This window comes from Podarcis raffonei, chromosome 7 (assembly GCF_027172205.1).
Source record: "Podarcis raffonei isolate rPodRaf1 chromosome 7, rPodRaf1.pri, whole genome shotgun sequence".
Classification (NCBI taxonomy): Eukaryota; Metazoa; Chordata; class Lepidosauria; order Squamata; family Lacertidae; genus Podarcis; species Podarcis raffonei.
Window position 1 is genome coordinate 75,240,596 of NC_070608.1, and position 12,547 is coordinate 75,253,142.

Consider the following 12,547-nt stretch of genomic DNA (forward strand, 5'->3'; position numbering starts at 1 on the left):
CTGGGAGGTGCTCTTTTGCCTGACAGACACATTGGGGTGAACGTTGGTCAACTTGTTATATTGGTTCAATCTGACTAGTTAATTCATTTTGCAGACCCTCAAGTTGTTATTATAACCTGTTTATCCACATTTGGTTGTCATGACTCTTCATTCTGCTGTGCTGGCAACATGCAAATTACTGTATCTTAAAACCTATGTTAGAAAAAAAGATCATTTTCTTTTCTAGCAATATCATCCACATATCATTGAAACACAGAATGTCTGTTTTCAATAAATTTTATATTGTATTGACCCTTCAGATAAACCTTTATCTTCCGAGCAACCATTATTTAACTTTCCGGTCAATAAATCTTGATTGAATGCCAACGAAGTCAATAGCTAACCATTATATAACTTTATAGACAAAGGTGTTGGCAAAGCTGGATATTTAAAGATCATAATACAGTATTGGTAAAGATACTTGTCATAGGCTTCTTGAAAGGATTTTCAGTCAGTTCTCTTCATATAACCTTTCAGCATCTTCTTGATGTCAGAAGCACCTGCCTGCTCAATACAAAACAATAAAGAAAACAGCAAATAACAAAAAATTATTTCACACCAGTTGTCAGCTCAGTTGGCCATTTGTCAAGCGAGTAGACAATAAATCATCAGACGGAGTAGTAAAATTGTTCATCTTGTCTTCTTTTTCTAGAGTGGCATATTGTGCTATTTGATGAAATGGCTTTAATCAAAGTTTGATCTGTTGCTAACTCTGTTATAAAATTTCCTACCAAAAGATGAAGAAGCACTCCATGTGAGATGAAATTTTGTGGCCTTCTCAGTCTTTCAGGTGACAAACTCATACTTGGAAGAAAAGCCTCAGGCCCAGGAATTGTTTGCTGCTGTAGAGATCCAGGGATCTCTATAGGGACGCGGGTGGCGCTGTGGGTAAAAGCCTCAGCGCCTAGGGCTTGCCGATCGAAAGGTCGGCGGTCCAAATCCCCGCGGTGGGGTGCGCTCCCGTTGCTCGGTCCCAGCGCCTGCCAACCTAGCAGTTCGAAAGCACTCCCGGGTGCAAGTAGATAAATAGGGACCGCTTTCTAGTGGGAAGGTAAACGGCGTTTCCGTGTGCGGCTCTGGCTCGCCAGAACAGCGATGTCACGCTGGCCACGTGACCCGGAAGTGTCTCCGGACAGCGCTGACCCCCGGCCTCTTGAGTGAGATGGGCGCACAACCCCAGAGTCTGTCAAGACTGGCCCGTACGGGCAGGGGTACCTTTACCTTTATAGAGATCCAGGGTTGTTTCACATGGAGGTCACAGAGGTATTAGAGATGCCACCAAATTTTGTCTGAACCACAGTTTGAAGGCAAATCTGGAGACCATTGCTGGGACAAAATATCAGCTGTATGTTGCTGAAACAGATAAAAAGAGTTTCAGTAAGAAGAGCAACATTTCTCAAGGGAAAAGAGGGTGTTCACACACTGCTATCTCTGCATATCTGACACACCAGAAAGATGGCATCACACTTTTACTATGTTGCAGAATATTTTTTAAAAAAGTTTTATGTAATGGGATTTAAGCTATTGTTGCTTTCTAATTCCTGTTGAATTCTTCAGTCCTCTAGACCAGTGTTTCTCAACCTTCCTTTGTTTCCTTCCTGTGGTGTCCCTGTCCTACCGGTAGAAAGGTAGCTATTTTTCTTGTAAATAAAACATGTTTTGTTTTTTGTTTTTTAAATGATTATATAAATTATATAATTTCACCTGTGGTCCCTTTGAAATATCCGGGTGAGGGGGGGAATGGGGGACCATATGGCCCCCAGTTGAGAAACACTGTTCTAAACAATTGCCTTAGGAGTAAATTGAACTCAATGGGATTTATTTACTTCTGGATAATGATAACAACAACAACAACAACAACAACAACAACAACAACAATTTATTATTTATACCCCGTCCATCTGCCTGGGTTTCCCCAGCCACTCGGGGCGGCTCCCAACAGAATATTAAAAACATGATAAAACATCAGACTTTAAAAACTTCCCTAAACAGGGTCGCCTTCAGATGTCTTCTAGAAGTCAGATAGTTGTTTATTTCATTGACATATGATGGGAGGGCATTCCACAGGGCAGGTGCCACTACCGAGAAGGCCCTCTGCCTGGTCCCCTGTAGCCTCACTTCCTGCAGTGAGAGAAAGGCCCTCAAAGCTGGACCTCAGTGTCCTGGGTGTATGATGGGGGTGGAGATGCTCCTTCAGGTATACTGGGCCGAGGCCATTTAGACATGCCTAAGGTTGTTCATATGGGAACAAATCTAGTGTCATCAACACTATGCTTAGAAACCTAAATAGTTCTGGGACCAATGTGTGTGATTACATAAAAATAATTAAATATTGGGCTTATTCCAGGATGTGTGTGTGGAATCATTGAAGAGCCTCACAAATCACCTATATATCACAGTTAGACAATGTTCCATGGATCTGTCAAGAGGCAATATTGGATTACTGGATAATCATGGTAGATGTTTGAGGCTAGCGCCAGTGCTACTAATAGCATGGACCTTGCCACATATTTAGACCTAAAGATGTTGTTCTGTTCAGGAGATTGAGATTTAATTGAACACGATGCAAGTATAAATTGTAAGTCTTGGTACATATAGCTAAAGGCCTTGGGGGATATTGGTAAGTGTACAAGTTTGTATTTACTCCTTTCCTGTTGGACTGATTTCTTGAGTGCTATAATGTATGCAGAAATTGTGCCTTGATGATGTGCCCTACTTTTCAAAGAGTATCTTTAACAGTAATACAGCAGGAGATGAATGTGGATTCCCACATCCTTGAGAAAGCTCCTTATTAAATGAAACTAAGAGAGCATTTCCTGGAGAACCCAGAAGTGTTTGGGTAAATGATGTCTGTCATCTGAAGATAATTTTCTTTTGTGTGTGGGGGGGGAGTCTCTCTGTTGAAGAAAACCTTTTATGATATCAGTCTCTTGGTCACCATTAGGGTGAGTAGAATTCATTTTCACTGTCCTGTTACCAATTTCCATACAATGGATAAACAACAAATCTTTATTACAGTTGTAGACCAGCATAAGGAGGGAGGGGTACAATCATTTAAAATCTAAAAAAAGTTAAAACAGAAAGTATATACAGTCGTACCTTTGAAGTCGAACAGCCTAGTTCCGGTTTTGAATGTTCTTTTGGAAGCCGAGCTTCCTGCAGCCAATCAGAACTCGCGCTTTGGTTTTTGAAGGTTTTGGGAGTTGAACGGACTTCTGGAACGGATTCCGTTCGACTTCCAAGGTACGACTGTACAAAAGTCTATAAGAATCCAAAATAAGTCTAAAAGAAGGGTTAGGAAGATTAGACAAGAGTGAAAGAGCGTAAAAGGTTAGTATATATAAGACTATAGCTATCAGTCTAATACGAGTGCTCATTATATCTAGTTTGTGACACAGGTCATCTTCTGAGAAATTTTGAGTGCTGCTGTGCAGAATCTGGCAACGTTGTATGTTGTAGCAGGATTGGTATCTGAAAGCAGCAGGGAGGTATAAAATTGTCCTATGCGCCCTGGGTGCTTATGCAGTAATGGTAAGATGAGGCTAGTATGAATGTCTCTGTAATAAAGACACTGGAAAGGCACATGCTCTATTGTTTCTGTTTGGAATGGGTATATAGTTCAAGCTATTGTGAGCTGTAGTTTAGCAACATCAAAGGTTGCCCACTCATTCAGATGAGTAAATGGGGCTCAGGGCAAGCATCAGCACTGTATCCTGGCAAGGTGTTGGGCCCCCCCCTGTCAGCTGCCAGAGGGGGTCAAGTGGTGATGCTGGACCTATATGCAAAAATGGCTTGAAAGTTTGGTGTACAAAGTTGGTCGCTGAGCCCAATTTTCTGTATGAACGATTGCAAAATCCAGCTGTCCTGAACTCCTAGGTAAATGTGCATAGGAATGAAGTCTCAGATATAGAGCCAAAACAACTAAGGCAACCCTCAGTTGGCGAAAGGGAATGTATACATTAGAATTATATGTAGCTTTTCAGTATATGAAGTAATGTTGCGCTGAAGCCCACTGACTTTGAGCTTTCCTAAAAAGGTCATCATGCGTTGGCATCGCTTTCACAATTTACATAATTACATAATTTCACAGAGTCATTCATGAGAATGCAGCTAAGTTATCAATGGCAAACAAAACATGCTCCCGTTTCCAAAATCAAATTTTCTTTTAAAGACCTCACACATAAGGCACAATATTGCATTCATTAATAATTCAATTAAGCTGCCGCTAAAGCAATTATATGCAGTGAAATGATACTCTTTTTTTGGCATTGCATCTGGGGTTCTTTCTGCTTTGCATGGATCAGATCAACCATATATCCATACATTATACTTCTTTGTAACAGGGGTGTTTTGCTTTGGGGTTTTTTTTTAATTTCTACATACCCTCCAGCAAGCTGACTATCAAATGCTACCCCATTTTCCTTTGAAGGCAACGGTGCAGTGGGGGTTGACATTTCTTCATAATGCCGATATGAGCCATTTTGTCTCTCCAACAGATGCAGTACAGGGGAGACAGATACTGGCTGAATGCAAAGCAAAATTTGTTAGAGATGGTGATTGTTTTTTCTAACATCAGGTTCTTCTAAGGTGTCATTCTGTAGGTGAGAGAAGCTGTGAGAGTATCTGTTCCTTTTATGCCTTTCTAAAAAAAGTGAGAAATAATACTTCTCTTTCCCCCCTTCCTGCCTCTTCTCCTCCTTCTCCTTTTGTTAAACATCACAGGAGTCATCAGGACAGCCTTGCATAACATGGACAGAGAAGCCAGAGAACATTATTCGGTTGTCATTCAAGCCAAAGATATGGCAGGACAAGTTGGAGGGTTGTCTGGATCAACCACAGTCAATATCACGCTCACCGATGTCAACGACAATCCCCCCAGGTTCCCTCAGAGTATGTAAAGGTTTGATCTGATTTTTTTCTCCTCCTGACTAAACCTTTGCCTGTAGTAATTAAGAGTTACATTCATTTCAAAGGTATTTGGTTAAGAAGCAGGATGAGCTGTGAATAATCAACAGAAAGCCAGTGTGGTGTAGTGGTTAAGAACAGTGGACTGGTAATCTGGTGAACCGGGTTCGATTCCCTGCTCCTCCACATGCAGCTGCTGGGTGACCTTGGGCTAGTCACACTTCTCTGAAGTCTCTCAGCCTGTTTGTTGTGAAAGGAGATTGTTAGCCACTTTGAGACTCCTTAGGGTAGTGATATAGCAGGATATCAAATCCAAACAAGTGAAATCAGCAAAGGGAAAGCTTGGGGAGGGAGAATATGTGACTACACTCATATTGTCCAGGCAGTTAGGATGGTGCAAACACACTGTCAGAGCCTATCTGGAATTCCTGCCGGTGTGTTTGCATCGTACCAACCTCTCCCTCCCAGTAAGCACCAGTGTTGCATCTACCAGAAAGCTAGTATAGCTGTTTTGCCACTACCCATCAAACTGCTTCTGGTTATAATTGACTAATTTCAATAATGAATGGTGTTCACAGTACAATTCAAAGGATGGTTACTCAGAAGGAAGGCCTACTAAATTCAATTGGCGTTACAAGCTGGTGCAAGTGTTTGGAACTGCAGACAAGCATGTGTTAATGACTAAAGAAGCATTATTTAGGCATTCTGAATTTTGCCTGCTCCATATCTTTCAAATACCACGTGTGTGACCTTGCTAAATTTCAGGCTGCAGATGTTTCTACAGGTAGATCATAAAGTTTTTGATCTGGCCTCCTTAGAGAATAATAAACAACTGATAGGACTTCATTTAAATGTTTAGTGTTCCAGACATTGATTTTCCTTCCTCGTATGAACAAATAAATACTCCATGCAGCAAGTTTCCAATGTACTTGAAACTAATTGCTCTTTATTTAAAAATAGCAAATGCTCTGCACCTTTTATTAAGGGCAAAGCTGGCTAGGAGTTGGAGAAGTTAGATGGTGAGTCTCTCAGCATGCTGACCCTGAACAATTTTCTCAGCTGGAAACTAGACTAGAGCAAGGTGGGGGAGACCAAAATAGATGCTTTTGGTGGCCGAAGTAGCTGGCTCAAGTAATAGATGAACAAAATCTGCTGGGATCCCTGCTTCCTGAATGACAATAACTAGTTGGACTATCCTGCCTAGCTTGAGGCAAAGACACTGGGTTATTTCAGGAGGGAAAACAAGTCCCTTCATAGAAAAATAGTGTTAACAAATACAAGCCTCGGAGGACAGCATAGCATTTTACAATCTCCACTCTGCATGTGCTTGAGCCAGCGGTGAGTAGTGTCTGAAGGAGAAAGCATTCTGGGGGCAGGTTTTCTCTTTGGTGTGATACATATTTGACAGTTTGGGACCTGTCCAAAGAAGATAGCTTTGTCACTTTAACATACCCTTTCAAATGGGTCTATATAGAAAGTATCAAATGTAGGGGACAGGAGTAATAGGCAGGCAGAGTTCCACAATTGTGAGTATTAAATGTTGGCCTCATTTGTACTTAATGCTAAGTCAGACTAGGGTTTGGTATCTGCTGCATGGCAACCAAAGGACCAGGTAAGGAATGAAGGAGCCATGATTTTCTAAATGCACACTTGCGCCTTCAGGCTAAACGATAGTTTGACTCTGTATTACATGCAAACCAAGCCACTGTCTTAAGCGAGTCAAAATGACAAGGTCCAGAAAGTTATAGAAAATACTGAAAAACATGACATACTTTATGGACAGTGTCAATGATGTTTATAACATTGTTACTCCATTCATGGGTTTTATTAGGGCTGCCTATGTCTGGCCAGGATTTCAAAGACGGAATTTCAGGGCTTCCTAAAAAAATCTCAGCAAGCTTTGGGGTGTCATGGTTTTTACTTTTTGAAATATGGCAACCCTAGTTTTATGCCTGAACATTTTTCTGAAGATCTTGCTGTGAGTTTAATAAATTTAAATTGCCTCATTATTATTTCTTGCCTGCTGTTCCTTTTTATTCCCATTGATGCACAGGGAAGCACACCTCACTGTCCCCTTGCCCATTCATGTCATTCCTTTTCCTGAAGTCCAGGCAACTTGAACCTCATCTCCCAGTTTGCCCAGTCAAAACCACCAATAGTGACATGGGTAGTGTCCACCTGATCTGCCCATCCCACACAATTCCTGCCTTAAGTCATTGTTAGAGCACTGTAAGATCAGGCCACATTGCTCTGCTAATGTATTAACAAGACCACCGTCTCAAAGGAATGAGGGAACAAGCTTTCGTGGCACACTCTTTAGTTTTGTAAATTACTTAGTTAATTAGTCTACAGCACTCTTTGACTGTGGGCCATTTGTCTTTATTATATTCAAAGGAAAAACAGGGGCATCATTTAGAGAGGAAAAGAGTCAGTCCCTCGCAGTGTTTGAGATACCAAGTGTTTATTCATTAGGAACACTCTTATCTTTGATCAGTTCACTACGTTGTTGTTGTTGTTTTACAACACTGTGTATTGTTAAAAAATAAATAAACTGTTCAGCAATGCTTATAGCAGCTTACTATATTGCAATGCTTACAGTAGCTTACTACTATTGGTTGGTTTCACTCTTAGAGACACTCCTAGCAGATGGGCTGGAGTGGTATTTGTGGAGGCTTAGCCCAGTGCCTAGGGCCAAACCTTCACATCTGTAACCAATAAAGTTGTGGCCTTATTCGATCCCACAGAATCAACATTCTGTGTATTTTCTCATTCTTTAATCCCTAGGGAACGGGGTGGTCATGGGGCCCCGACACACAAGATATATTTCACCCTTCATCCGTAGATCTCAAGGCAGTTCACAGGATAAAAATATAAGATCAAAATACAAAACACATAATCAAAACAAGAACAAGTACAAAACAAACAATAACCTGCTTCCCTGCCCTGCCCCCAGTTTTTAAAAAATTGTCTTGACAAATTTACTTAAGGGGGGCTACTTGTAAATTCTAAGAAACCACAACCAGTGTTGAAAAGCCTGTTTTAGTGGTTTTCTTCAAGGAAGTGTAATTTTCAAGCATGTGCCTTCTTTTAATAAGCATGGTCTTAAGTGATAGCCATTCGGTTAAACGCTTTGCTGAATTGAAGCTTGAAAGAATAAGTGGTGTAGTTTTTATGAAGATCTGCTGTGTTCTTTATGCATGGCAATGAAGTCTATTTCCTACTTTAAGTGCACAGCTCACCACAAACTTAACTGTGGAGTCGTAACTGGAGCCTCCATAATTATTTTTTTATGTGAGCAGTTGCTGAATGAATGTTATGTGATCGCAAATGAGAAGACAGGCGGTCTGTGAAATTGAGAAGGGGAGGAACACTGTTAAGGAGACAAATTGTCTTCAGACGCAGTCTACACCGTGGAAATGTAGAGACGTTTGCAGCATATATCACTCTAGGCTCCACTAGCAAATCAGGGCACCCATGAACAGCTAGTCTGGGGACTAATACGTGAGGGTCTCTCTCCTTTCATTAGAAAGTTTGTGGCAGGGGTTTCCAAAATGAGCCCTCTTACCTTTCTGAGACCACCAAAACCAACCTAGAAGAGATGTATACAACTGTTTTGCCCTCAACCAGCCAGGGAATGTTGGCAGCCAAGACCCACACACAGGGAGGAGTCCTTGTGGTCAAACCACATGTAACCTTCACTATAGCCCTATGGATGTATTACATGCATGTAGGGCATACCCATGTTGATGGTGGAACTGGTCACACTTTTAGTACTTCTCTGTTCCTTGAGGTCTTCTTTCTATAAGAACCACATGTTGTGCATGAATGTCTGTGGAGAAATTCCCTCTTTGCAAGTAAGGGCTCTGTGCAATTGGGACACCCAGGTGCATAGCTGCCTCAATCACAGAGACCCCTACATGTGAGCAAGTGCTGGCACGCTGAAATTTATCCACAGACAACTCATGGTTGCTGCAAGAAGAAAGCCTGATAAGGTTGGGGGAGAAAATTGATTCAGTTCTCATTTAAAGGTGAACCTATGTAAATCACACTGTCCAATACAGTGGTACCTCGGGTTACATACGCTTCAGGTTACATACGCTTCAGGTTACAGACTCCACTAATCCAGAAATAGTACCTCGGGTTAAGAACTTTGCTTCAGGATGAGAACAGAAATTGTGCTTCGGCAGCACAGCGGCAGCGGGAGGCCCATTAGCTAAAGTGGTGCTTCAGATTAAGAACAGTTTCAGGTTAAGAACAGACCTCCGGAATGAATTAAGTACTTAACCCGAGGTACCACTGTACATGAATTGAAACACGGCCATCCTTTAAATTTCACATGTCTCTGAATTTTGCACTGCAGTTAGCCAACCAAGTAATGTGTACGAAAGTGCATGTACTAGGGTAAAGTGTACAGAACAATGCACATATTGCTGAAAATATTGAAGTAAAAATTGTTATATTAGTGAAAATCAGTATTTTTAAAAAAATGCAAAATTGCATAGAGAAATGTGTATATTAAGAGAACTTTGCAGTAAAATGCTGGTGAATTTTCATGAAGACATTAAAAACAAACAAACCCATATGTGGAAATACGTACTGAACTTTAGATTGGAAAATTGAGAAACAGATAGAGGCTGAAATAGACAGATTTGCCCTACATGTAAATAATTCCATCCAGAAATAGAAGTCCCCCATAACCAGAAACATTTTTTTAATCTGGTTTTGAACTGGAATAAACTGTAGATGACTAACCCATACAGCCTTTATAGCAGAGTAATATAACAGGCCAAAATATGTCTAGGTAAGCCTGCCCAGGCATGAATAAGATTTTATTATTGCAAAAACAGTTGTAAATGATTTCTTCTTTTGTCGGTTATTCATGTTGTTTTGTCTTTATTTCACACTGTGTCCAATATTTTCTTGAGATATTTGAACTGTTCCTACTTCATAAAGTAGGAGTAGGTTTCATACGCGATCTGTGTGCCCTTTATCGAAGAAGCTTGGCTGAAATGTAGAGTTGCCATTTATTTTAACCCAGTTAATATTTTGCTTGCATATAGAGAGGGACACATATACAGTTAGATATTGTAGATATAGTATTCTAAACATAGCCCATCCTATATCTTTTACTAAACCGTGGGAGAAAAAGGTCATCAAGACTGTCAAAGACTCCATTACCATTAATCGAATTTTGGTTAATGAAAATCTGCTAAAGATGAAGATGCTAAAAATGACATAACATATATGAAACTCATGGTTTTATACTATGCATTGCTGATTGTAAATTGCACTGTATTCTAGGAGTTTTGCACCAAATACATATGCATAGAACTGTAGTCTCTGAGAAAGGACAGTTATGGTGGTTTTCCACCAAGAGAAGTATAGAGAGTATTCTGTGATACATCACATATATGTGTGTGTGTGTGTGTGTGTGAGAGAGAGAGAGAGAGAGAGAGAGAGAGAGATGAGCACAACATTTTTGCTGCTAATAATATATAGGTTTTCCTAAGGTTCATTCCTCTCCTATTCTTTTTGCAATATTTCCTATGGATATTAATTTTTTGAATAGTTATGTAATTATGCCCCCTCCTCATTTTCTCAAGATAGCATAAGTGAACTGAAAAGTGTTATCTCAGCTGCACTGCAAAAGCCATAGTAGCCATAATTGCACCTTTCTCAGCCCCATGGCTCTGGATAAGCTTTTATTTCTTTTTACATTAAGGTCGGCTGGTGGGGTGCATGAATGTTCATTTGAGATATAATCTGGTTTGGCTGAGTGCTATAAAGTTTTGAGTAGTAAAAGTTTCTCACAATTGCAAGACACATCATTGTGGGAGGAGGAGAATTCACTCCAGGCTTTTAAAATTGCTTAGCTTTTAACTCGGGGAAATTTACAGCCCTTGTTTCCTTGGCCATTTGGGAAGAGAGAATGAAGAGAGCACAAAAGTGTTATATTTTTCTCTTGCGGCTGAAAGATATACATGCTGCTACAGCTCTGAATGTCAAGCAATTCAGTGAAACAAAAGATTAGATCTTAGATGCTTTATGTTGATTTAAAATTTTGTTTGCTGTGTTTTAAATTACTTAACCTAGCACTTTCTTAAAACCCAATTGATTAGCATTTCAGAACAGACAAAAGAAAGCACTTTTTCACACAGTACATAATGAACCAATGGAATTCACTGCCACAAGGTGTGGTGATGGCTAATATTTTAGATGACTTTAAGAAGGATTAGATAGATCAGTGGATTGTCAATAGCTGTTGGATCTGTGAATATCAGTTTCAGAGAACGAACAACAGGAGTGTGCTTTTGCCTTCATGCTCTGTATGTTGAGTTTACCATTCAGAATGCTATGCACTGATGATTTAATCTAGCAGAGTTCTTTTTAATATTCTTAATACTTTATTCCTGTCGGAGAGCAGTGCTTTTCATTCTGTGAGGAAAAGCTTTCATAGCTAGGCACCACAGTTTAGTGAAATAATATTTGGTGCATTTGCACTAAACTCGGCGATCATGTTTCCCGTTTAGAAGAGATGTTTGAGAATTTGAAGTGCTATTGCAGCAGAATTGCTAGAAATGTTGCCTGAATATATTTTCCAGAACATTATCAGCTGTATGTTCCTGAGTCGGCACAAGTTGGTTCTGCAGTAGGCAAGATCAAGGCTAATGATGCGGACATGGGGTCTAATGCAGACATGAAATACACGGTCATAAATGGGGATGGCTCCGGAGTGTTTTCCATATCAACTGACAAAGAAACACGAGAAGGGATTATTTCCTTGAAGAAGGTAAGCAAAGCCTTTAGAAAAGGCTCACATGTGATAGATGTGAAATTCTCTTAGGGCTGTCATGGCACACAGCCTTAGGGCCAAACTGGAAATGACAGCAATAGTTCCATGCGCTTAAGCTCAGAGCTGCCTCCAAGTGTAAAAAGAGGAGCTGGGTTGAGCCTACATTTTTAAATAGAGAAAGCAAACATTTGTAAGGACTGTGATTTGCCTCCCAAGTGCTTTTATTCTTGAAAGCACTTTTATCTTCACACATTTCTTTTGCTTTCCAACTTCTGTGGTTTCAGTGCACAAAATATTCATACAAAATGCGTATTTTATCAGAAGATTCACCAAAAAAATGTGTACTTTATATTGAAAGGTGCATACAAAGAAGCACACAAAAATCAATGGAGTGCAAGCAACAAGTTAGGGGATCCAAAAATGCAGAAATCTTTCTCCATTATGTGATAACCTCTTCATTGTTTATATTAATAAACAATATGGTAGATTACTTCCTCTGCTTTTGCAAAAGACCCTTGTGGTCAGATGCGATTCCTAAGCATTTCTGGTCACTTGGTGATAATGACATCACCTTTATTTACCTGACATTATGCATTCTGTCTCACTTTATGATATTGGATGTCATATCTGTACCAAGTATTGAAAAAATAATAATTACCATATTTTCCCATGTATAAGACTAGGTTTTTTAACCAAAAAAAAAAAAAAAGGTTTAAAATTGGGTCTCCTCTTATACAAGGGTAGTGCTGAGGGGGTGTTTTCTTAATTTGGAGTCCCCCCAAATAGGGGGTGTCTTATACATAGGGGCAT

The 12,547-nt window shown here is 40.1% G+C and overlaps 1 protein-coding gene across 6 annotated transcripts in view; it reads left to right on the plus strand.

The window, feature by feature from the left end:
• CDH18 (cadherin 18) overlaps positions 1 to 12,547 on the plus strand; it is a 625,894-nt gene that overhangs the window by 563,489 nt on the left and 49,858 nt on the right. For 5 of the 6 annotated variants that reach the window (XM_053397117.1, XM_053397113.1, XM_053397118.1 and 2 more), the window contains 2 exons: positions 4,762 to 4,929; positions 11,547 to 11,734. In XM_053397117.1, the coding sequence (XP_053253092.1) occupies positions 4,762 to 4,929; positions 11,547 to 11,734 (356 nt within the window). Of the gene's footprint in view, positions 1 to 4,761; positions 4,940 to 11,546; positions 11,735 to 12,547 lie in introns of those variants that run through there. The other variant, XM_053397119.1, reaches the window with a different exon arrangement.